The sequence below is a fragment of the Chelonoidis abingdonii genome, chromosome 2 (genome assembly GCF_003597395.2).
Source record: "Chelonoidis abingdonii isolate Lonesome George chromosome 2, CheloAbing_2.0, whole genome shotgun sequence".
NCBI classification, from domain to species: domain Eukaryota; kingdom Metazoa; phylum Chordata; order Testudines; family Testudinidae; genus Chelonoidis; species Chelonoidis abingdonii.
Genome location: NC_133770.1, coordinates 81,951,975 through 81,971,266, shown reverse-complemented (window position 1 = coordinate 81,971,266; position 19,292 = coordinate 81,951,975). Strand labels below are relative to the sequence as shown.

Genomic DNA, 19,292 nt, shown 5'->3' with positions numbered 1-19,292 from the left:
ACACAGAACAAAGGACCCACACCACAAACTTCCCTCCCTTGAGATTTGAAAGTATTTTGTTTCCTGATTGGTCCTCTGGTCAGGTGTTTGGTTCCCTGTTTGTTAACCCTTTCCAGGTGAAAGAGACATTAACCCTTAACAATCTGTTTATGACAGTTACTACAGAGCAGTTGTATGTACTCTTAGGGTATGGCTACACTCGCACTTTACAGCACTGCAACTTTCGCGCTCGAGTGTGAAAAAACACCCCCCCGAGCGCTGCAAGATACAGCACTGTAAATCATCAGTGTAATCAGGGGGCGCTCCCAGCGCTGCACGCTACACCCGTAGAGGATGTGGTTTACGTGCAGTGCTGAAGAGCTCTCTCCCAGCGCTGCCGCTCCGACCACACTCACGCTTCAAAGCGCTGTTGCGGCAGCGCTTTGAAATTCCAAGTGTAGCCATACCCTTAGTGAATTTGATACCACATTTACTGATTTAGGCCTCTTTATTGCCCTGATGTGTCTGGATTTACATTATTGACAACAGTTTATCTACTAAAGACAAAGGATTTACTACTATATTAGAGAGCAGGCCAATTTGAACTTTCCTTTGATTGCTTTATTGACAATGACTTTAGGCACCTGAAAAACTCTTATGGAATTGGTTATTGGAATGTTTCCTTGAGCTGGTGATAAAAGCAAACGGCCATAAATGCTTTTCTTGGGTTTGCCTTGCCAGTAGCACAGCAGTTCCTTTGTTCTCTGAGTTATTTATACATTGTGAATCACTGGGGGACTGCTTTCTGAGAAGTTCTTCTACCTTCCTACCCAGCTCGCCTCTTTAGAATAGTACTGAATGTACTGAACAAACTGTGGTTGTTGATAAAACAAGTACAGTAGAACCTCAGTTATGAACACCTCAGGAAGGGAGGTTGTTCATAACTCTGAAATGTTGGTAACTCAGTCATAACATTTTGTTGTTCTTTCAAAAGTTTACAATTGAACATTGACATAATATAACTTTTTGAAACTTTACTATGCTGAAGAAAAATGCTGCTTTTAACCATCCTAATTTAAATGAAACAAGCACAGAAGCAGTTTCTTTATCTTGTCAAATCTTTCCCTTTTTTTTTTTTTTTTTTTTTTTAAACACTTATCCTAAATCCTCTCCAAAGTTGTTCAGGGGACGTTTATCTTGGAAATGTTTTTATGCTGAACCTTTCTAAAAAGCAAGCCATTTGTTATAGGTGCCTAGGTGTGGATTTTAGGTACTAACAACCACCCAAATTTAAAAAAAAAAAAAAAGGGGTTCTACTATAGGTTCCTTGCATCCACGCTTTAAATATACTATTAGAATGTATGTCAAGCAATTAGAAAAGATTGTGGTGATTACAAAAGACCGAATTATGAATTATTCTAGTGACTGTTTAATAAATAGAATATCCACTTATTTTTAAAATATTTTTGTGATGTTTTCTCCTACATTTTCAAATATCTATTTCAAATTAACAACACAATAAACAAAGTGTAACAGTGCTCAAAACCTTTATTATTTTTTGATATACAAATATTTCCACTTTCGTAAAAAGCCAAAGGAAATAGTATATTTCAAATACACCTATATCATAGCTACTGATAGATTGCAATCTCTCTTATCATGAAAGTGTGGACTTCCTTACAACTGTAGCATTATGTACAAAAATAACGGCGCATTCAAAAATAAATCAAATGTAAACTTTTAGTAGCCTTCAAGTCCACTCAGTCCCTAGTTGTCTTGTTCAGTCCATTCAGACAAATAAGGTGTGTTTTACATTTGGCAGGAAGATAAATTGCTGCCCCGCTGGCTTTTTCGAATGTCACCTGAAAGTTGAAGAACACGGCAATATTCATGGCACTGTTTGTAGCTGGCGTCGGAAGATATTTACATGGTCAGATGCGCTATGATTTATTATGTCCCTTTCATTTCTTCAACCACCATTCCAGAGGACATTGGTGTCCATAGCTGATGATGAGTTCTTGCTCGATAACAATCTAAAGCTGTATGGACCGATGCATTGTTCATTTTTGTTCGAGAGGTTAGATGCCATCAGCAGAAGGTTGGTTTTCTTTTTAGTGGTTCGGTGTCTCTGTAAGTTTTCATGCATCAGAGCTGACTTAGTTCACTTAATTTCAGAAGGCCATCTGAAAGCATGTGCCATGCCTCATTCCCTCTCAGATTTTGGAAGGCACTTCAGGCTTCTTAAACCTTGGTCAGGTGTGTAGCTATCTTTAGAAATACTACAATTGGTACCTTCTTGGGTTTCTCAGTTCTGCAGCAAAAGTGTTCTTAAAATCGAACATGTGCTGAGTCATGTCATCCAAGACTACATATAAGCATGAAACACATGGCAGAATGTGGGTAAAACAACTGAGACATACAAGTTCGCCGCCCCAAGGAGTTCAGTTACACATTAATATATATATTTTTAACAAGCATCATCAGCCACAGAAGCATGTCCTCGGTAGAATGGTGGCCGAGGCATGAAAGGAACATGATGAATATTTAATATATCTGGCGTGTAAATACCTTGCAATGGACCTTTTGTTAGCCGGCCATGTGAATGCCTGTTTCACCTTCTGGTGAGTTCTTGTAAATAAGAAGTGAGCAGCATTATCACTTGTAAATGTAAACAAACTTGTTTGTCTTAGTGATTTGCTAAACAAGAAGTAGGACTGAATGGACTTGTAGGCTGTAAAGTTTTACATTGTTTTGTTCTGAGTGCAGTTAAGTAACAAAAACCCCCTACATTTGTAAGTTGCACTTTCACGATAGAGATTGCATTACAGTACTTGTATGAGGTGAACTGAAAGATACGTTATTTTTACAGTGCAAATTGTAATAATATAAAGTGAGCACTGTACACTTTGTATTGTGTTGTAATTGAAGTCAATATACTTGAAAATGTAGAAAAACATCGAAAAATATTTAATAAAGAATAGAATATCAATTGAATTTAACAGTGCAATTAAAACTGCAGTGAATCGTGATTAATTTTTAGTTAATCACATGAGTTAACTGCAATTAATTGACTGTGTGTGTGTGTGTGTGTGTGTGTGTGTGTGTAATCAGGGTTTCTCAAACAGTAAGTCCCTCGGTCCGCGCCACTTCCAGCAGCTCCCATTGGCCTGGAGCAGCGATCCGCTGCCAGTGGGAGCCGCGATCGGCCGGACCTGCGGACGGGGCAGGTAAACACACTGGCCCAGCCTGCAGGGGCTTTCCCTACAGAAGCAGCAACCACTGTTTTGAGAAACCCTGGTGTGTATATATAACATATATATATTTTATTTAAAGGCAGCTAATTCAAAATGAGGCTGTAAATTTCTTAGAGATCAGAGTAAGTCTTTTGCAGTGGCAGGAAGCAATAGCTAGAGTGGTGAGAGCCCTTTCTCCTAAAAATCTCAGTTGCTGTAGCTTCTGTCAGCTGCTTCATCCGCTCTCTCTGGTGATAATGATGAAGAGACAGATGGTGATATTGGGTCAAATCTTTTCATTCTCTCCCCCATTCTGTGCTGCAGCAGCTAGTGATGAGCACCATAGGATTTATTTCAACTTTGCAGCGATTATTGGGTTGTTAGTCAAGCAGTTTAATTTTAAAATTTAGATCTCGGGCATTATTTCTTTACTGTACTCCCACCTCTCCTTCATATATAGTCTGCAATTCCCTTCTAATTCCTCTACTAACGTTGATCAGATAAGACTGACTGCTCCTATAGGTCTCATTCTTAATTATTTGTATCTGTTAAAAGTGGGATGAAAGCAATTTAAAGCAGAAACTTGTTAAATTGTTTCTCATACATGCTATTGGATCTGTCAAATGAATTCCAGTCGTACAGATTAAAACTACATATATTAGGAAGGCTTTGCTGTAGAAACATTTGACATAACACCACAAATACCCTATAAACATTAATTTTGATCCTTTCTTTGTGAACTAATGAAGATATAGATGGATAATACCCAAATCTACAAGTACAGTGTTGTTAAGGGTTAACACTGGTAATGAGAGGCCCCAGAGGGAGAAGAGATAAGATTAAGGATTGCTTTTGGAATCTTGCTGTAGAAAGAAGGGTGAAGTGGCTTTTTATAAGAGGTGTTGAAGGCAACTGTTTTGAACGGGAGTACTCCTGAAGGAATTCTGCGCCAAAAAATTAAAAAATTCAGCACACAATACTTTAAAATTCTGCAAGTTTTATTTGTCAGTAAATAACTCTGGAGGGCTGCAGCATGGCAGTGGGGAGTACAGGCCGCTGGCTGCACAGAGGTGGGTGATCAGCCTTCACCTTCTGGGACATGGACTTAGCAGTGAAGCTGCACCCAACCCTGACACAGCACAAGGGCTGGGCCTGCCCAGGGAACACCCTGGGACCCTGCCCCTCCACTCCAAGTGCATCAAATGTGGGGAAAGCAGGCTCAATCAGGAAGGATCCCAATGTGGGAGTGAGAGGGTTCTGTGTGGGACAGTCTGGGTGTGGGCAGCTCAGTGGGGGTATCTGGATGCACAGAGGATCGTTGGGGGTGGGAGAGTTCCACGTGCAGGGACAATGGGACTCTGTAGGGTGTTTCTGGTGAAAATGGTTGGGGGCTCAGCAAGGGGTCTGGGTACTAGGGGAGTAGGGCGTGGTGGGGGTCTGGATGCAGCTAGTTGGGACTGAGTGTGGTGGGGTCTGGGTGCATGGGGGTCCTTGGGGTGGTGCAGGTGCAGGGGGAATGGTGGGAGTCAGGAGACAGGGGAGCTCCAGATGCAGAGGTTGAGGTTCAATGGGGTGGGGTTTGGGTATGGAGGGTTGGTGGGAGGAGGGGGTTCTGGATGTACAGGGAGAGGCTTGGTGTGGGGTGGTCCAAATGCACAGGGGTTGGGTGGATGGGGGACCAGCTTTCCCGTATAACAATGAGGGCAGGAAGCAGGGGAGGATGCTGAGCTTCCTGCAGACGGGAGATTTCTGAGGGTAGGTCTGACTCGGCTCCGTCTGCTCTTTGCAGGGGAAGAGGAAGTCTTGTTCTTCCCCACCTCCAGCCCAGGCAGGACTAGCAGCTGATCCCAGTGCAGGGTAGCAGCCACTGGCTGGAGTGTCCCCAGCCCTGTGATGATTTACCTCTCCACCGGCTGCCCGAAACGATGTACAGTAACTCCTCACTTAAAATGTTAACCGGGATTACATTATGTCCCTGATCTATTAGAGAACATACTCATTTAAAGTTGTAGAATGTTTGCTTATAATGTTTGGCTTTGTGGGCTTGGGACCAAGGGAGGCTGGCAGCCCCCCGTCAGCTCCCCTCCTGCCCCCCCAGTGACCCCACGTATCAGCAACTCTCCCCTCCCACCTGCAGCAATCAGCTGTTTTGTGAGTGTTCAGGAAACCGGGGGGAGGGGGTGGAGCGAGGACATGGTGCGCTGGCCTCTTGAATGCCCTGAAACAGCTGATTGCTGCAGGCAGAAGGTGTGGGGAAGGAGCTGGAGGCTGCGCGCTGCATCTTCACTCCCCTCCCCTCTCCTCCCAGAGCCTCCTGAACTCTGCAAAACAGCTGACTGATGTGGGTGGGAGGCATGCAGCCTCCCCACTCCCTCCCTGTGCAGCAGTCAGCTGTTTCACAGCATTTAAGAGGCTAGGGGGGAAGGAGCAAGGATGCGTTGGGGGGAGCAGGTGGAGTGGGGGTAGACCTGGGGCAGAGCTGGAGTTTGTGCTCCCCCAGCACTTTGGAAAGTCTGCACCTGTAGAGTCGTGCATGCGCCACCCAGAGGAAGGTGTGGTGTGCTCCAGACGGATAGTGTGGATTCCTCATCACTTTCCCCAGGGAAGCATTTGCAGCCACTGTCCTGTGTATTATCTCCTCCCTTGGTGCTGCCTTGTGGAGTGTGAGGCTACATTAACAACAATATGTTAACCCTTGATGGCTCAGCAGAATGCTAGTTCATCATTTAGCAGCAAGGCATTCCCTGGGAAATATCCCTCCTGATATCAACGCGGTTGCTTTAGGAGAAGCTCAGGGAGCTCACGAGAAGGTCTCCAGACAATCCTCTGGTTAGAACTTGTTTAAAGCTTATTCTTTATATGTCTTTTGTCCGGCAAAATTTTTTTCCCTGGAACCTACCCGTCCTCTTCCCCCACCCCCATTTACATGAATTCTTATGGGGAAATTGGATTTGCTTAACATCATTTTGCTTAAAGTCACATTTTTCAAGAACATAACTATAACATAAGCGAGGAGTTACTGTATTTGTGCTGCTAGGGAGGGGTGCATGATCACTCTTGCAGCTTTCCTTTGCTTCCCTGTCAGTCATTTTTCTGTGAGGAAGCAAAGAGATCTGCAGGGAACGTGAATTCTGCGCATGTGCAGTGGCACAAAATTCCCCCAGGAGTACATGAGGTAGGCTTGGCAAGCTGGCCAAATGATGTCAGTTTACTGCCTATTATTTGTCCCTGGTTAAATATTATCAAATATTTCAACAAGAATGCCCTGACGTAAGCTATGGCCTACCTTTCTGATTGCATCGTTGTTGTCTGTTAGCAAGCCTATTCAGTGTCTTGCTCGCTCATTTTACTACATGCTAATGCCACCTCTGGGGAAAAAGGTAAATTAATTATAAGTTGAGCATCTTGATTGAATGGAATCCTTCCAGAACAAACATATGTATTTCTTTATTTGTATACCATGCCATCGATGCTTGGGCAGTTTACAAAGCACATCAAACAAATTTAGACATGGTCCCTGCCCTGAAGAGTTTACAATCTAAATTGACTACACAAACATGCATAATAAATTAACTCAAAACGGAATGGGGGGGAGAAGGGTTCACAGTCTTCTTCCCCTAACACAAAGAAAAGATGCACGGCCATTAAGCTGCTTGAAGAGTTGGCCTGTCGCCTGCCTAGCAAAAGTGCATGTAAAATGACTTTTTTTCTTTTATAGTTGCTATGTGATTGACTTATTTCTATTTAATTTATTTTTTCTATTCTAACTATTCAGACTTGAATACCGTTCATGTTGAACTGCTATTCTAACATTGGTAGAAAAGTCAAAAGTTCATTTTTAGAACTTGATTTAATTATTTCACATTTTTGAGTTATTCCAAGTCAGTCAAGTAACTTTTGTAATTAGCTTAACCTTTGAAAGATATGCCTGACTATTAAGTCTTAATCTTCAATGTTACTGTTACTAGTCTAATGAATGAGTGCTTTAAAATATTTGATCATTTGTGATAACATTTGATTCAAATGTCCAACCTTAACATGAGGCAGATTAAAAAATCATTGTGGAAAGGAAATTTGACTAATGGATGTGGGAATGGGCTCAGAAAATGAAAAAGAAAATAAAAATATTTGATAATGTAAGTAGTTGTTTTAGAGAATAATATCCCAAGACAGAGGGGAGTATTGTTTCGATGGAGATGACTTTTTAATGAGGAAGTGATTGCTAGTAGCAAAAGAGGGTCAGAGAATGAAAAATCGGATTTCAGCTGTGAAGGCAGGGATGGATAGGAATTCTGGTATGGTTTGGAGAGTTGAGATTATAAGCAAAATATGATCGAGGGAGAAAAGTTAGTGGTTGGTGAGATAATAGCATTAGGTGTTTAAGTTATCGATTGAGATTAGAATTGGACAGTCATGGCAAAAACAAAGAAATTCTGGAAAAACACTGACTTGTCCTGTAGAACAGTGGTTCTCAATCGGGGTACATCAACTCATCTAGCTATTTGCTTAGTTTTATAACAGGCTACATAAAAAGCACTAGCGAAGTCATGAAACTTTAGTTTGTACTATAGACAATGACTTGTTCATGCTGCTGTATATACTGTACGCTGAAATGTAAGTACAGTATTTATATTCTAGTTGATTTATAATTATATGGTAATGAGAAAGTAAGCAATTTTCAGTAATAGCGTGCTGGGGTACTTTTGTAGTTTTATGTCTGATTTCGTAACCAAGAAGTTTTTTAGTGAGGTGAAACCTGGGGGTAGGCAAGACACATCAGACTTCTGAAAAGGGTACAGTAGTCTAGAAAAGTTTGAAAGCCAGACCATTTCAGGTTGATTAGTGGCTGAAGGTGCTCAGTACATATTTATAAACATCACTTGTTAGAGAACACTTCCTGTTGTGTGAAATCACAAGACTGAAGAGGCTTGACATGATCACTTTCTTAAAGCTATTCAGTCTTTGGTGTTCTGAACTCATCACACCCATCAACAGTTACTTATTTGTCTTCAATTTTAATCTTTGCCTCCTTTTATCTTGCACCAAAAATTTATAGTTTTTTTTGTATGAAGAGGAAATTAACAGTGGGAAAAAATCCATTGCACAATATTGGAAGTAAATGTGGTTTGAAAAGTTGACTCCATATCTGTGTAATTTTTAACAGATCAAAGCTTATAGGAATTATTTGCTTAAAAGTGTGGCATCAAGTAATTTGATATCCTTGACTGACTTCTCTGCCTTATGGATGATTTAGTGCTAGAGAGAGAACTAGGAGTAACACTGAGGAATAATGTTGCAAAAAGCCTGGGAGCAACCCTTCATAAGAATAGCCACATTGGTCTAGCCGAGTATTCTGTCTTCCGACATTGGCCAATGCCAGATGCTTCAGAGGGAATGAACACAATAGGGCAAGTTATCAAGGCTTCCATCCCCTGTCGTCCAGTCGCAGCTTCTGGCAGTAAGAGGTTTAGGGACACCCAGAGTATGGGGTTGCATCCCTGACCATCTTGGCTAATTAGCCTGTCCTCCGTGAACTTATCTGATTCTTTTTTTAACTCGCACTTCTGGGTTTCACAACATCCCCTGGCAACGAGTTCCACAGTTTGTGCATTGTGTGAAGAAGTACTTGCTTTTGTTTGTTTTAAACCTGCTGCCAATTAATTTCATTGGTGGTTGCCTGTTCCTTGTTTATCTGAAGGGGTAAATCGCACTTCCCTATTCATTTTCTCCACACCATTCATGATTATATAGACCTTTTATCTTATCCCCCCTCAGTTGTCTTTTCTACGATGAGCAATCCCATGTTCAGCTGGACATGGAGATGGGAGACTCTGTGTTTTAACTGTACCCACCTCCATAATTGCTTTCCACGGTAGTTTTTTCTTCATCTTCCTATTCCTCTTACGCTATTAGCAGAGGATGATTGCTGAAGGCTAGCTTTGAATGTTTTAGGTTCACATTTTTTGCTGTATGTTATACTCATTAACAAGCTGTTAGACCTTAAGATGAGCATTTTTTCTTTGAGACAGCTTATGCACCAGTAGAAAGCAAACCAATTCCATTGATCAAAAGCAGCCTGCCACTTGAAATTTCCTTGGTATGTGGGTTGCAAGACTTGACCAGCCAACCTTGTTCTTTAATTAGAAGGCTATTGTCATTGATAATCACAGATATTACAGCATTAAGCAAAGTATCATACACCATTATGGCATTACATCAGAGTCCAGACTATCTAATTATTCCTTACCTCAAATCAGCTTGGGCTGTGATCTCTCAAGCTAAGCAGGGTCATGCCTGGTTAGTATTTCAATGAGAGAAGTCAAATTAAAACTCTGCTGCAGGAAGTAATATCAGTGATTCAGTAGGTGAGCTGACACCTCTGAGTTAATATTAAATCTGTGTCCCAGTATGTGGTATTGGGGGATGTGATAGTATTGAACCTGCAGTCTAGTGTTCGTAATTGCTTGTGGTCACTAAAGGTTTCATAGCATTCTTTGTTAAGAATGAAGGTGTTAACTCGGAACTCCTGCCCAAATTCAAATTTTAATGACTATGTTCTGTCTACCTTTTTTAATTCCCGTAGCCATTTCAGTTGGTTAAGATATTCTCCACTTACTGTCCTAAACTGTTTTTAAAGTTACTCTGAGTTATTAAATAACCGTAAGTTCCATTCCAGCAGTATGTCTGTGGTAGGTGAAGACTCAAATACATTATAGGTAAAGATTAAATACCTTTGGGGCTTGATTTTCAAACAGGGTCCGAGGGCTTTCTTTGAAGCACAATTTTGTGCTTGCAGGATTTGCACCTGCAAAGCATTGCCATGAAACAGCACACATGAAGTGTGAGACTGATATAATAGGGTCTGTTTCACAGAGTGCAAAACTGTGCCTTCCAAAAATAGTGTTCTGTTTGAACACCCATGTTCTTTGAGATTTTTCAGAATCCAGGGAACTGTATAAATGTCAGACGTATTGTTTCTGTTGAATCCATAAAAGCTGCTGGTTCACTTTTGGTTTTATTGTGTGTAAAATTATTATATGTAAAATTTTGGATCCAGTACAAATATATAGTAGCTCTATATATTTATATATTTATTTATTTTAATAGGATTCAAGTGCCCTGTATGTTCAAAGTTTGTGTCTTCAGATGAAATGGATTTGCATCTTGTGATGTGTTTAACGAAGCCAAGGATAACCTACAATGGTACGTAAGAAGTAACCCAATATATTTATTCTTCATTTTAACTGTAACTGGGATAAACATTCTTTTATTTTAGCTGTTGAGAAGCTCTTCTGATCTCTCGTGTGTGTGTGTGTGTATTAATTAGACATGAATGCTACAACTACGCTGCTTCTAAGATGCACATAAGTAGTATCACTTCTAACAATATAGGTTTGCATTTCAAAGTTCTAGCCTACCTAACATGAATGGCCCTAACTACCATTTGCATACCTTTCTAACATGACTTTAAAGGTTGGCTTTGGGTCATTCAGCCTGCAAGCTGTTTAACCCTTTCTGGCCATGAGTTGATCTTTTTATAAGTTGCAAGTATATAACAGTGGTAGCAATAATGATTTACATTGGTGTATTTTAATTAGACAACATCACAGAGTGGTACAGCTGATAGCATAAAGGAAGACTGTTCAGGAAGGGAAGGTTTTGAAGCTTTCTGAAGGGTGTGGCTCAAGGAAAGTGGGTGATGGAATCAGTTTGTTTGGAAACCTTGGAATAGTGCTGGGGCATGCTGCTGAGCAATAGAGAAGAATGGGCTATCTATCCCAATTAGGAGAGAGTAAAGCAGTTGGGCAGTAGTCAGAGTGGAGTAGGAGGGAAGCTGGCAGGGAGGAAACAGGCTATGGAGAATTCTGACCGCAATTGAACCATATGAGTGAGTAGCTGGTAGGCGCACACTGCTTGCAGACTGTCTGAAGCCTCTTGTCCTTGCCCAGAGGCACATGCATATGCTCAGCAGCTGATTGTCTAGCCAAAAAGATTATAGTAATCCACCTTGTGGTTATAAGGAATGGTGAAGGAATATGCCAGGTTTCTCTGTACAGTAGAACCTCAGAGTTATGTACATCTCGGAAAAGGAGGGTTTTTTGGTAACTCTGAACAAAAAGTTATGTTTTTTTTCAAAAGGTTACAGCTGAACATTGATTTATACATCTTTGAAACTTTACTGCTTTCCCGTTATTTTTTAGTAGTTTACGTTTAAACCAATACTGTACTGTGTTTCCTTTTTTTGTCTCTGCTGCTGCCCAGTTCCAATTGAGGTCGTGGTTGACTGGTCAGCTCTTAACTCTGAGGTTCTACTGTAACTTATCAGAGGGGTAACCATGTTAGTCTGGATCTATAAAAAGCGACAGAGTCCTGTGGCACCTTATAGACTAACAGACATCTTGGAGCATGCGTCTAACGAAGTGGATATTCACCCACAAAAGCTTGTGCTCCAAGATGTCTGTTAGTCTATAAGGTGCCACAGGGGAGACTTGTCACTTTTTACTGTAAATTGTAAGCACTGGATTGGCTTGATTTTGGCTTCTTTTGAACTTTTTTTCACTCTGAAATAATGCATTCTACTTAATTAGATGGACATCAGAAGTCTGCCATTTTGGACTTGATTAAGAAGGGTTATAAGTGTGATTTTTTTATTTATTTATTTATTTATTATAATGAGTTTAAAGGAAGTGTAAGTAATGGAATTTGCTTTCCTGCCTTTACATTGCTGTTGTAATTTTTTCCTGGGTACAGCTTAATCTTCATCAAATTGCTTCTGGAAAGGTATTTTTTGTATGTTTTCCTCTGCTTCCCGTATTTAACCATTGCTGCCTTGACAAAATTCATTCAAAGGGAGCAGAATGTTTCCTTATGACAGCCAATGGTTATTTTAGAAACCTACTAAAGATGACAAGAAAAACATCTATTCTTCCTTCTCTTTTCTCCGAATTCTCTCTCTCAGGGAAAACAAAGGCAGTTTTACACTGGAAGTATAGCAGTTTAAGAAATGGACAGCCACTAAAGAAGTGAACTCTTATGTGATCAGTTCATTTAATTCTCGATTACTTGTTCCTTCTGATATTGTAAATGTGAAGATTGCTTACTTCAACTTGAGGATATCTAGCAGCATTTTTTATTGAAGAGTGTGGTAAATTTATATCCACTCGCCCCCTCCCCTGGCAAATTCATAAATCTGTTGAACTGTTAACCTGGATTTAACAAAAATAAGTCTCTTTTTTGAACTAGTTTCTTTCTCTACCACTTTTCTTTGGCTATGGCATTTTTGGCAGTTAACTTCAGCAAGAAGGGTCCATGAACAACAAAATCTGGTAGTTGATTGCTTCACATGTTCTTCTGCAAAAAGAGAACGGTTTTACAAATGTGCCCTAATTTCAGGTTGACAGTTGCTGACAGTTGATATTTCGTATAAATGGATACATCTTGTCCTTATTCTTTCCAAGATTACATGACCTGCTATGGTAGATTGTGTTGCTTTACTGTATCTGGGATGTAAGAAGAGCCCTTTTTTATTTCTCTAGAATTATCTTTTCCATATCTCCTAGATTAGAACAACTTGTTCAATACTACTGAGAAGGATCTGGGAGTTGTGATGGATCATAGCCTCAACATGAGTCAGCATTGCAATGCTGTTGCAAAAAAAGCAAATGCAGTTTTAGGTTTCATTAACAGTGTCATAGGATTCAAGTCATTGGAGGTGATAGTACCACTCTACATGGTGCTGGTTAGGCCTCAGCTGGAATACTGTGCCCAGTGTCAGTCACCAATGTATACAAAGGATGTAGAGAAACTGGAAAGGATCCAGAGGCCAGTGACAAAGATGATCAAAGAAATGGAATACAAGTGCTATGAACAAAGCCTGGAGGAACTGGGTATGTTTAGTCTGGAAAAGAGGAGAGTAAGGGGGGACATGATAGCAGTTTTCAGATACTTGAAAGGATGCCACAAAAAAGATGGAGAAAAGTTGTTCTCTTGCCACAGAGGCCAGGACATGGGGCAATGGGTTCAAACTACAGCATAGCAGGTTTGGATTAAATCTCAGGAAAAGTTTCCTAACTGTAAGAACAGTAGGACAATAGAATAGACTGCCTAGGGAGCTTTTGGAAGCTTCTTCACTGGAGTTTTTCAAAAGGAGACTGGATCGCTGTCTGTCATGTATGGTGTGGAGTCAACAAATCGTGCATCTTGGCAGAGGGTTAGACTAGAAGATGACCTTTGCGATCACTTTGATTTCTAGCATAGATTTAGAAGAATCTAGCCATTTTCAATCAAGGTTATTGGCTCAAGATGTGCACTGTAATCTGATACAATATAGCAGGAATCTTGGTTCCAGAAAGGGAAGCACTCACTCCACTGTGGGCAAAGCCATTTACAACAACTTGCTTATGTTATGTAACCATCTGATTGTTTGCAGAGCTATTTCTTTGGAGTTCTGTCCATACTCCTGCCAAGCAGTACTCTTGGTTCAAATACAGTCAGCTGTTGGGTTTGAGCAGGGGCATGCTCAGGAATTTAAATTTGACCACTTTTGGAGGGCACATTCTGTGCTGCCATAGCCCCAGGGTTGGAGCAGCTGTCAGCTCCTGCTGATTATTGGGGGGAGTGGGGGAGAGGGAAGGGTGCTGTGCCCTTGCTTGCTCTCCCCCTGCTTGTTCTCCCCCTTGTCCATGCCCCTGGGTTTGAGTGAGGACTGCTTAAGTAGTAGTATTCTCTTCTTTGTGGGTTATCTCTAGTAGCTTGCCTCCATACTATGGGGACCTACAGAGTCAAAGTGATGAAGCTGAAGGCAAAGTTACTTACTAAATTAACTAACTAGGTTTTCAGAAAGTTTTTGCCTCTCCAGAACCATTGCGTAGCCACACTGGTACCTCCCATCATCCTCCCTAGTTCAGAATGTTGGTTGGAGCCTTTATGCCCTCGGTAGAATGTTAATGGGTGACTTCTGAATATTTAGTAAAAGATGTGGTTTACAGAAAAAGGCCCACAACTCCTTTACAGTGTGGATGGGCAGGAGCAATATATTTGGAGAACCCCACTCCTACGCAGCTCCACTAATTAGGTGGATGGCCCTTCATTTTTTTCATGTGCAGCCACCCAGGCATGCACCTTAGAGGTAACTATATGCGGACCACACTTTGAGAACCTTTACTCTGTGCCATGGCAGAGACCAAGAGTCATGTTTGCCCTGCAGACTCTGATGAAGCTAGGACAACATCCAACTGCTTCTGTCCACAAGATATCCTCCTTCCTCATATGAGGATGAAGTTGCCAACTACTTACTAGAGTAGTGCACATTCACTCCCCGTTTCTCCAAAAATCCTTACTTTAATAAAAAACATATCAGGACTTAGTCTTAATCGTGTCCATGTTTTGTGGGTTAGAACTCGGATCACCTTATTGTGTTGCCATTGTGCTCTTGCAGAAGCATGGACATGGAAGGGAGGACTGCTCTGCAGAACCTCTTATCTTTCTGGTAATATTAAAGTATAGGTGCTTTAGAGAGTGATATACATGAATGAGCATAGACCGTGTGTGCAATCCATGCAGAATATTTTCCAAAAGCCATTGAAGGGGAGAAAAAACTAAGTAAAAGGAGTGGTAAAAGAAATATCTCTGTAGCACTGAACTAGTTTTAGATTCCATATCAGAGAAATTGATTGCTCTTTTGACAAACCTTGCAACCTTATTCTGTTTTGAAATAATCCTTGCTATCATGTTAGACTTCTAGTCCTCTTTATTTCTTAGAGTATCTAAAGATTTTAAGAAGTCCTGTTTCTACAGCTGGTTTTCCTCTCAGAAGTTGTAGTCTTTCTCTTGCTCTTCCTCCTTCCTATCAGTCTAAGTTAGATGAAACCAAAATGTGTCAGCCTCTCTCACTGTCGGAGAGAAATTTTTTCAAGGCAGTAAAGTTTTTGCGTAGACGGACTAATTGTTAGTGTAATTTTAAAGGGAGAATATCAAGGCATTTAGTGTGTAAACTTACGGTATGTCTACACTACTGCCAGATCGTCATGTAGCAATCGATCTATCGGGGATCGATTTATCATGTGTAGTGTAGACACGATAAATCGATCCCCAATCGCTCTTCTGTCAACTGCTGAACTCCAGCAGTGCGAGAGGCGGCAGCAAAGTCAACAGGGGAGCTACGGCCGTCGATCCAGCGCTACGAGGACGTGAAGTAATTTTAATTGGATCTAAGAGATCTGTTCTCATAGCTGAAGTTGCGTATCTTAGATCGACACCTCCCCATCCCCAGTGTAGACCAGGCCTTAGTGTTGAACGCTTTCTTGCGCAAGGTAACTTTGTTGATATTCATTTGTTCAGGTATAAAAATAAGGGAAATTTGAGCCCTATCGTCCAAAGAGACATTTCAACAATTAAACTGTGTCAACAATATAGCATTGCTTATGGCTTTTTGGATTTATATTTCAAATCAATTCAGGTCTTTTCTAAATCATAAGATAGTATGTGGCTACTGCTTTTATAGCAAACAATCTCGAAAATTAAAGTAGAAGATTAAAGTAACAAAATATTTGATGGAAAACCAGGAAAATAAAGGTCAATATTCTCTTATTACAATCAGTTGTGGTGGTGTTTGACCCAAACAGAGCATACATATGGCTCAATATTCCAATATTATACAGCAGCATTCAAAGTGACTTGAGCCATAGCAGTACAACTGATCTTAATTATCAATAGAAGCAAGCAGAGTGGAGGGGGAAAATGCTACAATTATACATCCTCATTTTTCTTACTATTCTGTACTGACCCAGACACCTGGAGAGCAAGAGAAGTAGAACTGACTTTTGATTACGTTCAGGCCTGTATGTAAGAGGGTTACTGTGTCAGAATCCTGACTTGAAACTGCGTAATAAACCTGCTGTATGAATTAAAAGTAATCAGCATCTTGATCAGTTTAATTATTCATTTTCATTAACATACACACTCTTAATGCTGTGTTGACTAGCAACGAGGGAGTTGGGGCTGGTATAAACAACTACACAAAATTAAAGCACTAAATAAGCTACTGCTTTTATTCTTTTATCCAAATACTTGGGATTTTAAAAAATCACTTTTCAAAAAAATATGGACGTACTGCCTTATGGCTGTTTGACAGAAAGATTTTGCAAAGTTGTTTCAATAAGCTGTTGAGAAGGTATGTGTTGCTGGAGATGTTGATCCAGCCTCTAAGGCTCTCCTGATGGACCTGCCAATGGGATGCATACTGTCATTTAGGTGTAGGCTTAATTAAGTGAGATAAGCAATTGTTTGGACAAAAATGCCATTGCTTAATTATTCACCACCACTAACAATAAAAAACAAACAAACCCAAAACCCCTCCACTGATTCTGCATTTGTGAAGGTGAGGAAAAGAGAGATCAGTTTTGGTCAGTCTCAAAAGAAATGTTACTGGACGCTAGACATACAGTCAGTATATTGGAATATGTCCTTTAAAAAAACTCCTCCACTGCATTTCTATTTTAATCTATAGTACTTGCAAGATGTGTGTACCAGTTGCTCAAGAAAGGATAGAAATGAAGTGGAATGCAGAAAGCCATGATCCTGGTGTGTCTCCAGGTTGGCTGTCAAGCTGCTGCTTCAAGAGACTTGTTCTCAGTAAGCAATCGAAAATATTGCCTAAATTGTTTGGGTGAGGGTTTTTCTTCCCAAGAGGCACAGCACAGAACTCTCATACTGGGTGTTATACCAATAAAAACTAGCAGGATCTTAAAGGGGACAAGACATTTGTCACATTTATTGTAAATACCATAATAAAATAAAAGATAACAGCAAACAATGTTGTTTGGTTACTTATTTCTATGATTATATATATATATATATATATCCATTCACACAATCATTCATACAAGTTCTGTGTAGATATTATAGTTACCAGCCTAAAGTTGCTTGTGACAGAATACTGGCCAGGTACTCTGTACACAAGAGTGGAGCCGAGTCCGGGTCAGGTGCACCTGATGCTCCTGGAGGCTGGCAGCAGAACCATAGACTCAAAGTCCTCAGTCTTCAGAGTTCAGCTTTATAGGGATTTTTCCCTATGTTAGTTCATGGGAGTTGCTTCATTCTGCTGTTGTTAAATTAATCAGCAGGTGGCTGGCTCCATGTTGGCAGCAGAATGTTACCCAAAGTCTCTTATCTCACCCTTCTTTTTTACAGGCTTTTAGTTTGGATTCAAAGTCTATAGGTCTTGCTGTGTCACGCTGCCTTTGGGTTTGGATTGATCACCCGTCAATTGCAGGCGTGACTTTCAGCCTTGAACCTGGCTTTGATCTTCCTTCTGTTGTTCTTTTGTCCTTTTCTTTTTAGGGTGGATGCTTTTTACTTTGTTTCACTGTTGTCTAGGTCTTCAGCCGTTGGTAGTTGAACTTCACCTCATCAGGACAGGCTGGGGCTGGAGGTTGATTTTATCATCCATACGTGCCTCATTCACACATCTAAACTAACTAATAAGATTACAGCAGGGTTTGCAAAAATGAAGGTTGGAGGAAGCTTTTACAAAATGGAGTGAGCGTTTTAAAATGGGGTTTGAATTACAATATGGCAAACAGTGAACAGAAGTTACAATGCAGGCAAGTGTAGTGAATGGTGAACAGAACTTATATTAATAAAGTGAACAATTAAAAACAATTTCGTTTATCAGTTCTACATGGGGAGAGTGGGGACTAAGGTGGCTTTAAGCCCTGTTTGTGCTCTCCAAATCCTGGGATGTTCTGGAGGCTGGAGAGGCCTGCACCATAACTTAGACATAAGAACAGCCATTCCGTTTAGCCCATAATCCTGTTTGACAGTGGCCAGAGGGAATGAACAGAATAGGGCAATTTTGAGTGATCCATCCCTTGTCATCCAGTCCTAGCTTCTGGTAGTTGGATGTTTAGGGACAACCGGAGCATGGGGTTGCTTTCTCTGACCATCTTGGTTAATAGCTGTTGATGGACATACCCCTCAGATCAGTGATTCTCAAACTTTTTTTCACGGACCACTTGAAAATTGCTGAGGGTCTCGGCGGACCACGTAATGATCTTTCCAAATATTGTTTGTAACGTTAGCTAACTTTTGTAAAGCACTTTGGATAAAAACTCTATATTAAAATATTTTTTTTAAAAATTAACTTTTTTTGTTCTACAAATAAAAGCACACTACTCATATTTTGATATCAGTAGTCTTCCTTTCTAATGCAATGGATTTACCCTTTCTTCCTTGGGGTTGAGAAAGAGGAGGGTCTGTCCCTTGCCAAGGAGCTGAGGCTGGGAAGAAGGGCTGTCTCTCCCTGGCAGCCACAGCCCTGGAGCTGGGGAAAGCTGCCTCTTTCTCTGACTGCAGCAGTCCTGCATGTTCCAAATTCTCCCCATCCCCTCTTTCGCCCTACTGCCCCCTCCTACCTTCCCTTTATTCCCTCTGAGGCGACCACCTCATCTTACACATGCACCTTCTCAAGGGTCCAGGCACCTAATTACTGTAGCCACGCCTGTGCAACTCAACTAATTAGGTGGGTGGCCCTTCATTGTCTCATGTGTGGTTGCCCAGGCGCACACTTAGAGGGAACTATCCACGGACCACCTGAATGGAGCTTGCAGACCACTGGTGGTCCATGGACCACAGTTTGAGAACCTCTGTGTTAGATGGCATAAGACCATGCTTACACTATGGGTGCTATAGTGGCATACATATGGTATAACATAACCTAACATTGCCATAGGAAGCCCATAATGTGGACGCATACTACATTAACTGAAGGGGTTTTTCTGTTTTGGTAGGAACTCAACCTTCCCAAGCAATGGTAGCTAGGTTAACGAAAGGCTTATTCCATCAGCCAAGATGGTCGGGGTGCAACCCCATGCTCTGCATATCCCTAAACCGCCAACTGCCAGAACCTGGGACTGGATGACAGGGTGGATCACTCAAAATTGCCCTGTTCTGTTCATTCCCTCTGAAGCATCTGGTGCTGACTGTTGTCAGAAGACTAGATACTGGGCTAGATGAATCATTGGGCTGACCCAGTATGTCTGTTCTTAGGTTCTAAGTCTTTAGAACTGGTATTTTGTCTAC

General features: G+C 41.0%; 1 protein-coding gene across 1 annotated transcript in view; it reads left to right on the top strand.

Annotated features, from left to right (window-relative positions):
• ZNRF2 (zinc and ring finger 2) overlaps positions 1-19,292 on the top strand; it is an 86,665-nt gene that overhangs the window by 44,932 nt on the left and 22,441 nt on the right. The window contains 1 exon segment of the mRNA XM_032784102.2: positions 10,320-10,415. Coding sequence (XP_032639993.1) covers positions 10,320-10,415 — 96 coding nt within the window.